Source organism: Colias eurytheme, chromosome 25, assembly GCF_061535395.1.
Source record: "Colias eurytheme isolate Ceu_HAF_F1 chromosome 25, ilColEury1 Martin Lab GWU primary, whole genome shotgun sequence".
Classification (NCBI taxonomy): domain Eukaryota; kingdom Metazoa; phylum Arthropoda; class Insecta; order Lepidoptera; family Pieridae; genus Colias; species Colias eurytheme.
In genome coordinates this window covers 8,736,888-8,753,730 of record NC_143004.1, presented here as the reverse complement: position 1 = coordinate 8,753,730, position 16,843 = coordinate 8,736,888, and the positions used below count along the sequence as shown (strand labels likewise).

Here is a 16,843-nt window from a genome sequence, read left to right as displayed (position 1 = left end):
AAATGACAGTCGACTTACAGATTCATAATGTATACAGACTTGAACCTAAAATTAAGTTCGTGTAAAATATTTATAGATTTTATGTATCTTAATGAAATATTAATTAAACATTTAGAGCAATATGGCGTGAAATAAATAATGTTAAATTCAATATAAATTTTCATATGATTCCAAACAATCAGAATCACGACCACAAAAAGTAACTGTCAATAAAAAAAGGTAATTACAGTTAAGTATTTTTTATTAGCAATCATCTAAATTTGCTCTAAGCTTTATTATACTCCAATTTGTATTTAATAACATTATTTTAAATTTCCAATCCATTTATAAAGTATTACCATTGCTTAGGAAACTTTATATTTCTTATTAAAAGTTTTTATATTGACCTCGTCTAGAACTTATTTTGCAACAATGGCGCCCTCTAGTTTATGAACTGTCAACTATCCGCGTGTCGTCCATGTTCCGAATGTGGTGTGACTTATTTTTGTTTTGTATTAATTTTTCGAATTACAATTACAAATGTGAAATGATAAAACATGTGTTATCCCATATAGTGGAATCTTGCTCCGGCTGAATGGATCCCTACGTCGGGTGGTATCAGCCCGAGCAGGAAGGACCCGCGAAGCGATTGTGGCTTCGTATATGGGAAACTCAAAGTGAAACAGACAAAATGAACCTCAAAAACTTAGAGAACGCTAATCCTAATGTGAATAAAGCACAAGACTTTATACCAATAAATGATGTGAACGGTGAAAATAGGAATAATAATTATTTCAATCCCACACGGAGGAAAGCAAACGATAACCGCGCATCTACGTTTAACCTGAATCAGAACCACGATGCTCTCATAGGGGAATACGGGGGCTGCCCTTGGCGGATACCCAACTACCATTACAAGCCTGGGATACTCGGGTGAGTAGTATTTAGCGGTCGCAAATGAGGTGCCAGCGATTGACGCTCGAGGTGAGGGCTTTTGCCCCGACAGCGCGGTCTCGTGGTGTTGACAGCGCGGGCCGGTTGTCAGCCGCCCCGCGCCCGTGTGCTGTCTTTGCCACAAGCTGAACATAATATTTTATATAGGATTCAAGTTAAAAAATTTTCGATCTCATGTAAAAATTAATAAATGCTTATAAGTGACCCCATTATCTAGTTTTATGTTTACACCTATTTATGCAAAAGTGCGGATTTCATTATTGTAGGTAATAAGTCTGTTAAGTAAAGTATTGTTGAGATTTTTATTTTCTATAAATTGTCTATAAAAAAACTTCATATAACTTTGATAGGAACTAATGAGTCATTTAAACAACATAATAATATTACCTAGTCCAATTGGAATTCTAAAATGAATAGACATGAATAATCAGTGATTTTTATTGTTTATATAAATGTGCATTTGTAGAAGTGTCAAACTGTAATTAAAACTTTTAATTGAAGTTGTATTGTTAGTTATATGATTGTATCTATTCTATTAAAAAGTTTATAGTATTTTTTTATGGATGGGTCTTGATTAAAATATGTACCTGCTTTTAATAACAGGCCCCAGAATCACAGACACAATGGAAAATCTATTGTGTCGTGGACCGATGGGGCCATTCAGGGCTCAATGGGTTAATTGAAATGAATTTGAATACTTACCTGTATTTTGCGGGCTCAAAACTTAAATATATATATTTTTTAAACTTAAGCAATTAATTTAGGTACCTAATTTATTTTAATTATTAATGTTCGTATTATAATAATTAATATTACAAAATTTTAATTAATTGAAAGAATGCTATAGTTGTCAGTGTGTTAGTATGATTTTTCAAGTAAACAGATATTATTACATAGCACTATAAATTATAATTTAAATTATTTAATTCATTTTTGATCCATATTAGCATATACGGTTTATTAATCTTTACAGTTAATATATTTGCATATTATTGGGATTAAAATTAATTTAGCTAAATCTATCTACATTCTATACTTGGTACCTAATATGTACACATTTTATTGTCTGAATAGAGGGTAATATTTACAACAAGTAGCAATGAACCTGTACTGATTTTTTAAAAGATTTTATTTTTATTCATAGATTTTAATACAAATAATTTGTATGCAATTTCATTACAATATTAAAACCATATAAAAAAAAAACAGTTCTTATAAACTGTCTATAGTGGGGAATAAATTGTACAATTTCTTATGTTGCTTATTTCTTAAATTTAGCGCAAATTAATATCATGCGCTAGTCAATAAACATGTATAGAGCAATGTGGTTTAAGGTCTCCAATTTCAATTAAACAGCGTATAAAAATAGAGACAAGTGCACAAATTAAACTTATTAATCAATTTAACTCCACCTTGAAAGCATCACAACTATTCTAATTGAAGAAGAGCACCAAAATAAAACAATGTTAACATGTGGCATCTGACCATCCGCACTAGATAGCAGCCTAAAAACTTCATATGTCACCAAAATGTGCTATTGACCTGCCACATATTATCTTTATACACAGATAGTTATAATTCATAAATCTATAAAGATGTTGTGATGTGGCTACTTGTCTGTCTCTTGTGACGAAAAGGCCATAAATCCATCTCTTTTTGTTACATGTTTTATAGTGAAAATAGAATACACTGTATGGACATATTGCATGTTCAAGTAAGTGTGATCACAAAGTCACGCCGAAGTAATAACTAGGTCATATAAATATAGTGCAATAATGTTACTGGATGATTCCATACATTTAGCTAATGTTAGCATTTGGAATGTGTTCAGTTATGTTTTTGCTGTCTATGGTACATAGGGATTCAAAATATGTTATGCAATGGTACAATCTACTAGAATATAAAATTTTGGATAACTTTTTCAAAAATTATTGGTATAAAAATTCTCAAATTTATTAGAACATATTTTTATATTGTGATGTGAATATGGAGCAAACGATTCGAAATGTTGTAGTATAATTAAAAAAAATATTTTGGAAACGTAAATTAAAACAAAAAATACTATATCAATTTTGACACAAAATTTTTCGTGTTACCGCATCCTATTTCACTATGTCTGTAGTTTTATATATTTTGTGGAAAAAAGCGAAAAACGCAGCATACAATACACACAAAGATAAATAATATTTTAAATTCCAACATTTTCTATGACATTATTTTTCCAAGAACTACTTTTAAATAAATAAACCCATAATATTGGTACATCCAGTACTATAAGCAGTTGTCAGACAGCGGCCTTGTGAGTCAGTGCCCCTTGCCGTGCGATCGGCCGCTCGAAACGAAATGTTCTCAACCGTCTTGTCACTCTGATAGATTTCCGACTGGCAAGTGAAAGTGAGAAAATTTGGATTACTGAAGAAATATAAGCGTTTTTTTGTTTTGCATGAAAACAGAAAATCGATACACTTTTATTTTGTAAAGAAACTACGTCGATCGTAATTCGTACGCTCTGTTGCTCTGAAAAACTAAATTATGCATTTTTACTATAAATTGGGATTTATACCGATGTTTCAATCATCATCATTTTCTTCTTAAAACTTCACTTACCTTTTATCTTATATATAAAATTCTCGTGTCACAATGTTAGTCTGCATACTCCTCCGAAACGGGTGGACCGATTCTCATGAAATTTTCTGTGCATATCGGGTAAGTCTGAGAATCGGCCAACATCTATTTTTCATATGTACCACGGGCGAAGCCGGGGCGGACCGCTAGTATTTTCATAAATATTTTGATTTTATGCAAGATAACATTTTCAACATGATACATTGATACCATGTCAAAAATGATATCATACTGTCGATACAATTTAGGCATTAGAATCGAGCGTGGTATGCATGACGAGGTCAGAATCTAGACGTCTAGGCGGTTCAGTCGACCCTAATGTGCCGAATTGTCACATCCGGGTGTCGGTTTTACAAATTAAATTATATTATTATTACCGGTTCATTTACATCGCTGATCAGCTGTTTTAGAATATATTTGCATTGCCGGTAAAATGCGCAACAAGGAAAGGAAAAAATATATGTAGTTTTATTCAATTATGAGAGACACGATGGTTGCACTGTCACTGATCATAGGTATCTTATGCCAGAGAAATTTTGTTTAATAGGAAACTTCATGATAAACAGGAAAAACTTCATAACAAAATAAAAATACAGGCGTCATACTTGCTCCGGGAAACTATATATAGGTGTATGTATATTGTATACTATAGGGTGTCCCAACAAGAACGCAAGATTTAAATTTGGCGCCATTCGAAGTGTCATTTTTTGACACATCAACAAGTGTTATTTTTTTTTAGTAGAAGGTATAAGGTTAGTGAAAATGGAACGTTTAACGAAGGATCAACGCATTCTCATTGTAAAATTTGTTTTACCAAAATAGTGAAAGTTTTGCGGCTACAGTACGCAAATTGCGATCATAGAAATTGCGATCAGTAAAAGAGATTAATGGAAAAATTTGCTGAAACGGGGTCTGTTAGTGATGTAAAGACAACAACGCGCCTTCGACCTGGTCGATCAACCGAAAATATCGCAGCTGTATGTGATGATATCGCTCAAATTCCATCCATCTCAATTCAACACCGAGCTCCAAAAATTGGTGGTTCCGAATCCACTTGGCAGCGAATTTTGACAAAAAATTTGCGTCTTGCATGCTGGAGGGGATGTGGTTTCAACAAGACTTCGCCACATGTCATACAGCCAGAGAAACAATACAATTGCTGCATCAGTCATTTCTCGGTCATGTTACTTCACGCTTTGGGGACCATAATTGACCACCTAGATCATGCGATTTAGGGGTTTTTTTGAAATCGATGGTTTATGCGACTAAGCCGACGACGACTCAAGCCTTAAATGAAAAAATTGGATGCTGCATTAATGAAATACCGCAGCATTTATGTAAAACGGTCATTGAAAATTTCATTAAAAGATCGCGTATGTGCCAGCAAAGCCGCGGCGGCCATCTCCCTGATGTGTTGTTCCACACATAACCTCATCTTGTCTACTTTACGATATAATATAGTTTTCACGATTTTTTTTTAAATATCTGCGTTTTATGTCAAATTTAAATCTTGCGTTCTTGTTGGGACACCCTATATAATACTAGTTACCTTTTCACACATGATTCCAATATCTGATGTTTAAGAAATTTTTCTCTTAGAAATGTAAACCAACATAATGTTACTAGTAGAACAGCGTTAATCTAATTGCATACCTAACTATCAGAGAGATCCACTCCAGAACTGTAATAAAATATTAATTTCAATTAGCAGATGTAAATGGAGTCCTCAATTTGTTTATAAGCCCTAAGACTAATAAACGAACCATAACAGTAATAAAAGGTGTGTGAAAATAATTATTATGACCATATTCTGTTATAAGTTATAAGTTATAACACACAATTATCGTTTTCATTAACAGACTAGGTACCTGTTTATTGGTTATACATATTATATTTTTGTTTAATGTATTTTTAAAATAACATTTCGAAACCATTATAGGTAAACCTACCCTCTGCTAAAGTTTTAGATGCAAGTTTCGATACCGATCACAATTTTTTTCGCCAAAAAGCCATTTAAAAAGTTACCAAAACGCGTAATCTCACGTGTTATATAATTAAAGCTGGCCAGACGTAATTAGGTGAAAGGAGCTGCAAAGGTCGTTCACTCGCGAACCTTCGCATACCGTAAACAGATCGGTTACCAAGGCTGTGGCCGCTACGAACAACGAAACTGATCGATTTTAATTAAGATATCGGTGACGCCAGCGATAAGGTCTCCTTTCATTTTGTGGTTGGAGAGATAGAGTTACGAGATCTATCTTTAGTTCTGGATCAGGATGTAGACGTAGAACTTAGTCTAAAAGTTCAGGTGGAGTGTAGTAAGGTGCTGCCTTCTGCTTCTAGAAACCCTAGTTATTATAATTTTTTTTATCCATTGTGCACTGATTTATCTTGTACTTAATTATGCTCTTCCCTTTCACATTATATTTTGACGTATTACGAAGAAAGAGATGGAGAAAACAAATATAATTAGTTTATAATATGTAAATTATTTATTCTTACTGGAAATATATGCACATATTTTTAATTTTATAAATAATCTCGGGTACATCTCTGTTACGGTGCATTTACATCAAACGAACATAGATTTCGAGCTAGAGCAAGAGCATGAGCATTCTTTCTTGATCCTTTAGTGTAAACGAAAACTCGTATTAGTATTCAGTGTTGTTCAGTATTAGAACATTGCATTTAATTTCGAACGCACTAAGAACAACAAACGAATGCCCTACGCCTGTTTACACTAAAGAATTTGACAGCGGGGTTGGAATGAGAATTCGCTCGTTTGATATTTAAAATAAGTAAGTCGAAAGTTTTATCGTTGTCGACACAGTGAATAGCCGAAATTTTATTCTGTGTAGGATTAATAAACAATATTTTTTACCCAAATTTATTATGTACATAACACAATTAATCAAAGGCATGTATTCTTAGTTATTACGCAACGAAGATATGCGCACGCGTCACGCATAATACACAAAAGTAATTTGTTTGATCAGTGGTTATCTGTTTCTGAAGGAGTGACCTTTGTTCTATTACGGCTGCTTATGTTAGATACTAATTAATGAATGTGGGTATTTCCTAGGTTGATAGGAAAACTATTCGAAGTAATGGAAACCCGTTTCCAATATAATACTCGTATCTTACTTGGCATTAATATTATAAACACGAAATTAGGAAGAATGCGTGTATGTATCATGTGAGTGACGCAGCGGGTTATTAAACTTAATAACACAATAAGTTTATTATGTTATAATAAAAATGCCTTAACTTTAAGTGCACTGATTTTATCTAGATTAGATTAGATAGGAAATGGCTATCGACTTAAACCTAACTAAACAGTGAAAATGCTTCGCAAGTTTGTTCCCGGTTTATTTAGATTTTTATGAGCATAATACAATTTTAACATCCACTTTTATGAATTTACAAGCTTCTGCAAACAAAGAGCAGATGGTCCCAATGTAACTGGAAGGTGTTTTAAATTACTATTTTGTAAAGATGATATTAGAATATTTTTATTCTTCGGAATAAATCAGTTAAATGGCCCTAAACTCTAGCTATATTCCTAAATCCTAAGATTCCGCATAAAAAAAAATATTAGCCTTAAATAAACACGATTAATCATAAACATCAAAATTCGTGTTGTTATTTATATAGCTGTATGACTACACTATTTTGGCGTAAATATTACTGTGATTCACTCAATTTACGCGTATCAAAATAATTTAAGGAACAACCTACGTTTTCTTGTATCGAGGCGGGAGGTATTCATTCACCCATAGTATATTTTTGTTTTTAATGTGTCTTAGAACTGAGCCAAGTTCTCCAATACTGTTACAGCTAGTTAAACATAATAGATCATCAATCAGTCGCTACAGGAACGGAAATATCATCAATGTAAGGGTCAGGCTCAGAAATAACAATTATTGTTTGTGGATTTGTTGGCAACTCTGGTATAAATAGTTCTTTGTTTATCGGACATAACTATTAATTTATTATGAAATTAAAGGGTCAATTTGTTGCTTTAATGAAACAGAAGTTAACATCAACAATAATAGTTTGAGGAAATAAAGCTAAGTTTCATAGAAAATTTATGAATTTGCTACCTTGGAACAGGAATTATTTTTGTTTTACCTACTCTTATTTAAATTATATTGTTCGTATATTAATAACATGGGGAATCAATTTAAAGCTGCCAGTGGCTCAATTCTAGGCTCTCTATTCAATACTCGAAGGACCAAAATCAAAGACATATTATCCTTTATACTGCTAAGCAGTGAATGCTACAACTAAGCAGTGAAACATGCTCTAGTATTCTTCCACTTGAACGCCACAAGGTGAAGTTTCGCCCATACGTCTCATCTGCTATTTACAGGTGCATCAATACCCTTCATATGAACGGGGAAATATGATAGTACCCCTTTGTAAACACAACTAATGAACTAAGTGACGCTATAACTGTGCGTTTGTTCCACAGGCTGCACGAAGAGATCGAACACTTCTACATGTACATGTCGCCGACGGAGACGGAGCACCTGGTCCGCTCGACGGTGGTGACGCGCATACGCAGCGCGATCCTCTCGCTGTGGCCGCAGGCGCGCGTCGAGGTGTTCGGCTCTTTCCGCACCGGCCTCTATCTGCCCACTAGTGACATCGACCTCGTTGTTATTGGTAAGTAGCTAGTAAGAAGATTGTGTAAGAGTTGTTGTTTCTAAGTTGGTAAGGCTGATTGATTGATGTAAGGATGGTACACATAGAGAAAATATGTACAGCTGATCGTATCTGAATGAAATACGATTTGATTCGAATTACCGCGTAGGTCCGTAGACCACGCAAGTGAAGCCGCTGGATCACCAAGTATCGAATGTAGTAGCGAATTCTGGTATTATTTTAATCAGAGATGTAAACAGCCTGTGATTGTGATTCATTGTACGTTGTTTGATGTTTCCTTTTATTTTAAATACATATTATCAAAATTTTCATTGTTCGTCGTCGGATACTCGTGTATTCAAATTATAACTAAATTCATACTTATTTAAATGACTAGCTACAATAGATTGACAAAACTGATATGATACTGATAGCAGTATTAGAGGTTCCTGTTAATATACCTATGGGTAATAAAAATAACCTTAAAGCCAAACTTGTCTAATCTATTGAATAAACATACTGATTTCCGGTTCCACGCTTTAAGTATTATTAAAAAGAAGTGATGACGTCAATATATTCCGCCGCCGTACGTATGGAATAGTGAAGTAGTGATTATGTCTAGGCGCGGATTCGTAGAGCTACGGGAGCGCTAGACGGGGTCAACGACCTCTCGATAAAGCTCGATGCTTCATGCTGTTCCGGGAATGTAGAATGTAGTATTGAATAGTGAAGATATTTGTTTTTCTTGTAATAGTGATTATAAGTTATAAATTGAATAAAAAATTGGTAAAGCGAAACAATTTTTTGTTTCAGTAATAACTTATGCACTTCATGATTTATGTCAGTGAAAGAAACTTAAAAATCGGACCCATATTTCGGAAATTTACAACTTCAGATTATAATCTGTACGATATTACTGTTACTATTTTGCTATCATACAACAGTTATTACAAGAATAAACTCGTAATTAATGTAGCGACACGTGCACCGACAGCTCAATTAAACGCGCTATTTAGATACTAAAAGAAAGTCTAAATAGGTCTAGTACAAAATGTAGGGCAAGGTTACGTTAGCAAGAATACAGAAGGTTGTAACCAGGGAGATTATTTGGCTCCGGGAACGAAATATATTCATTTGGACGAAGCTTCTGCTAATAAGCCGAAATAAAATATGGTAAAGAAGGAAACTTGTTATAGACTTTTGTTGTAGTTAAATGAATATATCAAACTCCAAACATTTATTTATTCAACAACGCAACTTCGTTTTTAGTCCGAGATTCCTTTTAAACTAAAATATCTTTTAAGTTTTAACTTTTTTTATAACTATTCTTGTGGAAGCTTCGAATACATTGTATTCAACATGTTTACAAATTGGGTTAATGTATAAATGTCTTGGCAATTAACATTCTTAAAACATTGGTCGTTATCTCCATTTTATTTTGATATCAGTGACGCTATAAATAAAATTGCGTAATTCAAACAATTGAACGACAAACTTTTTGTAATTTACTAGTATAATAGATTTATTAATCGATTTTTCATGCGAGTATACTCGTACCATGTGTGCCTTAATATAATGTAGCTAAGTACGGTATAGTATTACACCTATGCATATGGTATATAAGCATCCGCTAGTCTTATGTCTGAGAAGTTATCTTTTAAGCATCGCTCTTCTTTATAACCAGGATTTTCTTTTGTTATATCCATATATCCTCCTACATCCCATCCAACATGTACTGCCATCTTTGCAGAACAATTTCCATCAAGTTGACATAAACCACCCATGTGTGTACGTTTGCACAGGTGATAAGCGATGTCTTGTCACTGAGCGTTTATCGTGTTATCATCGCAACCGTACCAGTGGGTCGCTCGGTCATACAGTATGTTGTTAATTGTTATCTACCGAGGTAGATAGCGCTGATTGTTGTTGGTAAGGACCGAGATATAATGGTGTGGAGGTATCTGGTTATGTGGGTTCGTATAGAATTGGCGGTTCAGGTAGACAGATGAACAAACAGATAATATTGTATTTGTGAAATGAATATGGATTGAGAAAGATGTATAATATTTACTATAGTTCGATATTGGAAATGTGTGTGAAATGTGAATTATTTGAATCATTTATTTATTTGTATGGCTTTCGTTTAGAAGCGCTTTTGAACTGTCAAAATATAGAAATACCACTGGTTCGGAAAGCAGTTTCTACAGAGAAGAACCGTCAAGACACGACATAGTTGCTCTTATAAAATAATAAATTAAAATAATAATATTTTTTGCTGAATAATTTTTCCAAGTATTCTTTAATCGGTATTGAATATAATTAAGAAAATATAAATTTCGAGAGGAAATTCTAAAGATGTATTCAAGAATAAAAATAAATATTGTGTTGTTTGTCCAGCGGTGTGTGGATGGCCCCACAGGGCCCAAGTTGACATTGTTATTGTAAGCCGACAGATTACCAATTACCGCTGTCTGGCTTCCTTCATTGGAATTATGAGTGAGCACTTAGAACGTAATATTCATGTTTATTCTACAATCATAATATATTTTCAAGGTTTAATGGTAATATAAATTATTGGGAATCTGGGAAAATATATGGTGTGAAAATGTTTGACAAAATAAATGAGTACGGTTAAAGAATCATAAAATAATACGTTTGATTCGTTACACGTGAATACGTAATCTTCTATATTGTATGCTTTTAATTAATCTCATTTCCGAACCGATTAATCATTAAAGGTATCTAAAATAAATAAATTACGAATTCACTAATAACAATATAATGCAGGAAAATATACAAAACAAACAAGGACACATTTTTTATCTATCTACAGATGATGGTGACTGGTGAGGTATCTGATAACAGATTATACATAGATTTGTTATCTGGTAATTGAAGTGGCGCTAAATCAGGAAGACAATATTATTTTCTGCCATTATTTTAAAATTTTCAGCTAAGAAGCAAGTTTAGCTCTAACCTGCTGGTTTGTTTGTTAATTTCGTGTTGTCTCTAGAGAACTTTCCCGAGGGAAATTCACCCATTACCATACATAGTATTTGTCAGTTTTGAATTAAGTCAGTCTTCGTTCACTTTCATTTTATTGGATAGTAGTCGTGGTAATTTAAAACTGATCAGAGTTCACAGATGAAGGTCAAGAACGACTTGTACGAAATATGCAAAAAAATTCAGGTTTAAAGTTGCAGTTGTTATATTGCGTTGCATATAAATATAATGAAATCAACTTATATTCATATCTAATATTTTTATAACTTACTAGCTGCGCTTCTGGGTTTTACCCCCATAATAGCAAATACATATTTAGAAATCTTATTTGTTATTCTGCTACATAAGGTACATCACTACAAAAATCAAGTATGTTAAATCAAAATCCGTTCAGTGGTATTCGCGCGAAAGACAAACAGACACATCAATCTATCACAGATTTTTGCATTAATAATATTATAGCTCCGGGAGCGGCACGTCGAAATGTAGAGCTTTTTAATCTTCAAAAAAAAGGAGGAGGTTTTAAATTCGGCTGGTTTATTTTTTTCTCTCAAAATATCATTGCATTAGTAGTATAGAATTCCAATTCATTGCCGCAAGTAAGTTATGTAACTGCAGATATAGAAGAACATAAAACACATAAATTTGCAGCTGATCCGCCGCGGCCGGCGTCGCTTGCGAGTTGCGACTGCATACTGATGCTTCGCGATTTGCTTAACATACCACTCTTGGATTGTATTGTTGATAAAGATGGTGAATTGAATGGAATGTGTGTCTTGTAGACTTATGCAAGAATTTTTGGTGTTTGTAAAGGTTTAGTGAAAACATGATACTTAAATACTTACTTTGAAAATTCCAGTTCATGTTCTTTATTTTTTTTTTGTTTTTAATCATTTAAACATTTATACATAAACTTATTCTGAAAAAGTAATAATATAGCAATAGATCTAATAAAGCTTTTTTTTAATTTTATGACAATTTTGAATTAATTTTTATCAGACATCAGCTATATATTTAAATTTATTTATCTTAATATATTTCCCATATCTATTTAATACTAAAATAATATTCATTTTTCGTTTACTTCTAAATAATTTCCTTAGAAACAATAATATAATATTTCAATAATATCCATATCTAATTGGCGATTGGAATCGATTAGACGCGTGCGTAATTGTTTCATATTTTGTTTCAATTGTTGCATACTTTCAAGAATACATTTGAGACTTGAGAAGCATAAAGAAACGTTACTAAGTAATTCACGAAAAATAAAAGTAAAACTCGATGCGACAATTATTAAGAAGAATCGAGAAAAAGGATGTTTAACTTTTTCACACGCAGTTTATTCACACATAAACCTACACTCACATCGTCATATTACAACATCACACGCATAAATACTATTAAAATGTCAAATAAGAGATGAATAAAGATTCGTATGTTGTTAATGAATTTTTAACGTTACGTTGCTGAACGTTTATCATTTTATCAAAGGTGCTTCCTGTGATCATCATGTCAGTTTAGTCGTCATTGAAAAACATTCAATTTATACTTTTTATATTATTTCAAACGGATATTTGCTCGTAGAACAACTATTCTACATCTACCCTACAGTTATCAATTAATATTTTTGTGTCATTGTCTACATTCATAAATCACTAGCCGATTCCGAAAATTCTTTCACCTGCAATATTAACTAAAAATTTTCATGTTTTTTATAGGAGTTTTTAGTTTAGTCTTAGTTCTAGCCATGCGAAGCCGGGGTGAGCGGCGACTTTACAATACAAAGTGCGTTCTGAAGATTTACGCCTAGTGTTAGCGCCTACCCGCTTGTCTCGGCGCTCCGTGACGTCACACGCATTTACAAGAGCATATCAACATAGCGGCGGCATTAGTTCCCAGCTATTTATATCCGTGCGATGTCTTACACCTCGGTTATATGTACACGTCATTGATTGATCATATGATGATCTACTAATTAGGGATTCATTGAGGGCAAATATTATATCGGTGACTTGTATGATTGATGTTGATTACCATAGCTGACATGAAGTATAGTTGCATTGAGAATTAGTTCAAATATGTGGATGTTTGTGTGGGATGGGTTTTGATAAAATGTGGCATTTAGATAGATAGCGTTTTTGATACAATTGATATTGATTATTGATAGGTCAGCATATAAATATAAAGAGAACATGATGACGATGAAGACGAAAAGTAATCCTTTGCATATAATAATAATTTAGTTATCTTAATCTTATCCATAACCGAATTAGTCCTATAATTTAGATAAATTTTTATTTATTGTATACAGCACGTGTATTTTTTTATTATATTTTCTACTGAAGTACACAATACACATTGATAAAAGCAAATTCATATAATTATAATGTTGTAATTATTATTGGTATTGTTGCGCTATCCGTCATTCAATTTTGAGATAAACTATGTGAAAGCTTTCAAATGAATACAATAGAACAGTTTGAACCTCTCGAAGGACCAACTGTATCCATAATATAAAAAACGCCCTTTTCGCAATAAGGAAAATATCTCCTCCGTTCACATGAATGGCAGATAATCTCCATACAAGCGTTATTCAATTCCATCACAGTATCAATCGATCGTACAACCATTCATGACAACATGAATGGAGGTGGTGCGAATGAGGAAGTATGATCTGAGTCACGATTGTGCGTCCTTTTGTGGCAGGCCTCTTGTGTCAAGTGATTCGGCCTATTGATCTTCGTGTTGGACTGGTTGGACTGTAGCCGTATAAGGAACTTTGTTTATTGTATTGAAAAGGTTTGTTTGTTTTACAGTTGCTGGATTGGTTTAATGTTCGATAATAGCATTTATTAAGCTCTCTTCTGTAAACGTTTTAGCTCCAAATGTACAACAGTCGACTGTCGCATTGATTGAGGTGTATACTGTGAGCGACATTGGTGAATTATGGGTCCCGATGGATTGCAAACAATTTTGGAGCTTAGTTTAAAAGAATTAATTGCCTAAAACAATGAAAGAGTTGTTACAACGAGAAAGACCGCTTTTGACGTATTAGTAGTTGTAGTAGTTTTACTGAAATAGGCAGAATTAGGTACTATTTGAGTAAAATTTAATTTTATCAGGTCCAAGGTAAATTTCATAATAGGCATAATGTATATGAGTTACTCATACATAATACGTTTTGTACTTCCTATGCAGTTGTTTAGCTTCTCTTGAGACCTAAACAGCTAAGGTCAGCCGACCTTAGCCAAGAGGACATGTTTGTATCTGGACTATATTGTTCTATGTTAATGAAATATTGGTCAATTACGCTCTGCTATCATATTTGAAAGCAGAATAGTTATGAATATTACGTAAAGACGTGCCATTTTAATTAAGTATTTTAAGTTGTATGTGTTTTCTTATCCTATTTTAAAGCAAAAGAGTGGTATAATTAGTGAATTTATGCATAAATTATTGATTTTTAATTACGAAACATCTGATCGGGTCAGAATTTTATACACGAAATTTTTTTTACCAATATGTCCCATAACTTGAAATTTATTTATTTATTGTTTTTCTATCTTACACAGCGCAACAGAACGAGTTTATGGTATGGTTTTTGGGTCAAAAGATAAATAAAATTTTAGACACATGGGCTATTTTTCCTTCGGAGAAACATCTCATTTTCATAGAAATTTAAATAGTAGATACAATAATTTATCCCGATTCCGTATACAGGTCAATGGGAGAAGCTGCCGCTGTGGACGCTGGAGCGCGAGCTGGTGAACCAGGACATCGCGGAGAAGGAGAGCATCAAAGTGCTGGAGAAGGCCACCGTGCCCATCGTCAAGATGACCGACAAGTACTCTGATGTTAAGGTAAGTGCTTACTGTAAATGAGTACTGACCTATATACCATAGGTACAAACTTCTAAAGCGATTTTTCTGTTTTCTATTATACATATATGAAGATTTGTTTCTTTTTTCATGCAAAAAATAATACATTTTCTACCTCTACTTTCTTCAATATTTGAAGATTTTATTATGTACATTAATGATTTTGTAAATATTTTCAGGTCGACATCTCATTCAATATGAGCAGCGGAGTCAAAAGCGCCGAGCTCATAAAACAGTATAAGGTAGGTTGTTATCTATATCTGAATATATCTGTAATATCTATTATAATATTATCTTAGTGATAAAAATGAATAAGCGTGACTTCTTTAGTAACATTTAATTTTGGAGCCGAAGTCGGGTCGAGTACGATATCTTGCTAATTTCACGTTATAAACAAAATTGGTCAATATTCTTCATTGTAAACGTTCATCTAATCCTTTCCTCTTACTGTGTAAAAAGATAAGAAGTTTATCAGTCTTAAGACCAACAAAAGAACTTTTCGTATAGAAAATGTATTTCGAAAAATGTAAAAGAGAAAGTACTATGGAATTTCTCTCTTTCTTCAATGACGTTATAGTATCATAAATAATTATGAGAGACAGTAGTCGAAATCCTCGACCGCTCGACCTTGGCATAGCAGGCGCTTTATCAAGATTGTGTAAGCGAGTAAATACAATCGGAACATTACATCACTCCAATAACCGTCTGAGGGCGTGAATCACGCTCCAGACGTACGGACAGACAAACATAAAACATGTGCTTCCGTCTCTGACGTTAGAAGTATTTATACAGGGTGTCCCACTGTTGGTATACTAAGCTCAAAGGAGGTTATAGATTTGCATACGCTGAGTACGTAAAAAATACTTAAAAAATTCCAGACCGATTTTTTTTTCAAATAGACGATTTCTTAAAAGTCTATGGGTACACCCATGACAAGCAACCCGCCCAACTTTGCCACCAGCACGTGAGCTATCGTTTAAGATTATGTTTTCATAGACAAAATGCTCACATTAGAGAAGCGGTATATGACGGCTGCCCGAAGCTAGAGAAGAAAACATGGATTTTCAGGAAAAATTTAGCAAAAAAATTTTGACGTAATTTTGTTGTTTAAGTATTTTTTACGTGATCAGTGTATGCAAAACTACTAGTTCCTTCGCGCTTAGTATACCAATAGTGGGACACCCTGTATATAAAGGAAACACGACTAAGAATGTTGATTGCTTGATATTTTTAGCAATTTTGAGGTTTAAATACAGTGATAACATTTTAAAGGTATGTTCTTAGACTGGAATGAGTTAATAGTCTAAGATCCCACCGCAGGATCAGTGCGTTCATCGGTTTTTTGCTGAAAACCGAATTTTTATGTATATTTATAATTAGGAGAATATATATCGACTAGGTTGCCAGTCAAAATTTGGCCGCAAGCATGTTTACACTCAACCTTAAATATTCAACATCTTTAATCGGCTTTCATCGGTTTTCAGCAAAAAACCGATGAACGCACTGATCCTGCAGCCGGATCTCGTACTAAAAAGACAAATCTTATTTCTTTCTTCATTTACTTCATCATACTGTAGTCCGTCATCATGATGATAAGATGTAAATTACGAAGATGCCTATCTTATAGGTATATATTAAGTTTCTCATGTAAGTGACTTATTGTCTTAATGGGAATAAATGTATTTAAACCTTATAGGCATTTTTCAGATACACTTTAAGTAGATTATTATCGAGAAATCCTGGGTGCTTTTTCC

At 33.3% G+C, this 16,843-nt stretch overlaps 1 protein-coding gene across 2 annotated transcripts in view; it reads left to right on the top strand.

The window, feature by feature from the left end:
• Positions 1-443: 443 nt before the first annotated feature.
• The window catches only part of LOC149897818 (terminal nucleotidyltransferase 4B-like), a 150,527-nt gene continuing 134,127 nt past the window's right edge, over positions 444-16,843 (top strand). For both annotated transcript variants that reach the window (XM_090116420.1, XM_090116419.1), the window contains exons 1-4: positions 444-912; positions 8,033-8,226; positions 14,932-15,071; positions 15,269-15,331. In XM_090116420.1, the coding sequence (XP_089972546.1) occupies positions 575-912; positions 8,033-8,226; positions 14,932-15,071; positions 15,269-15,331 (735 nt within the window). In that variant the 5' untranslated portion in view covers positions 444-574. The remainder of the gene's footprint in view (positions 913-8,032; positions 8,227-14,931; positions 15,072-15,268; positions 15,332-16,843) is intronic.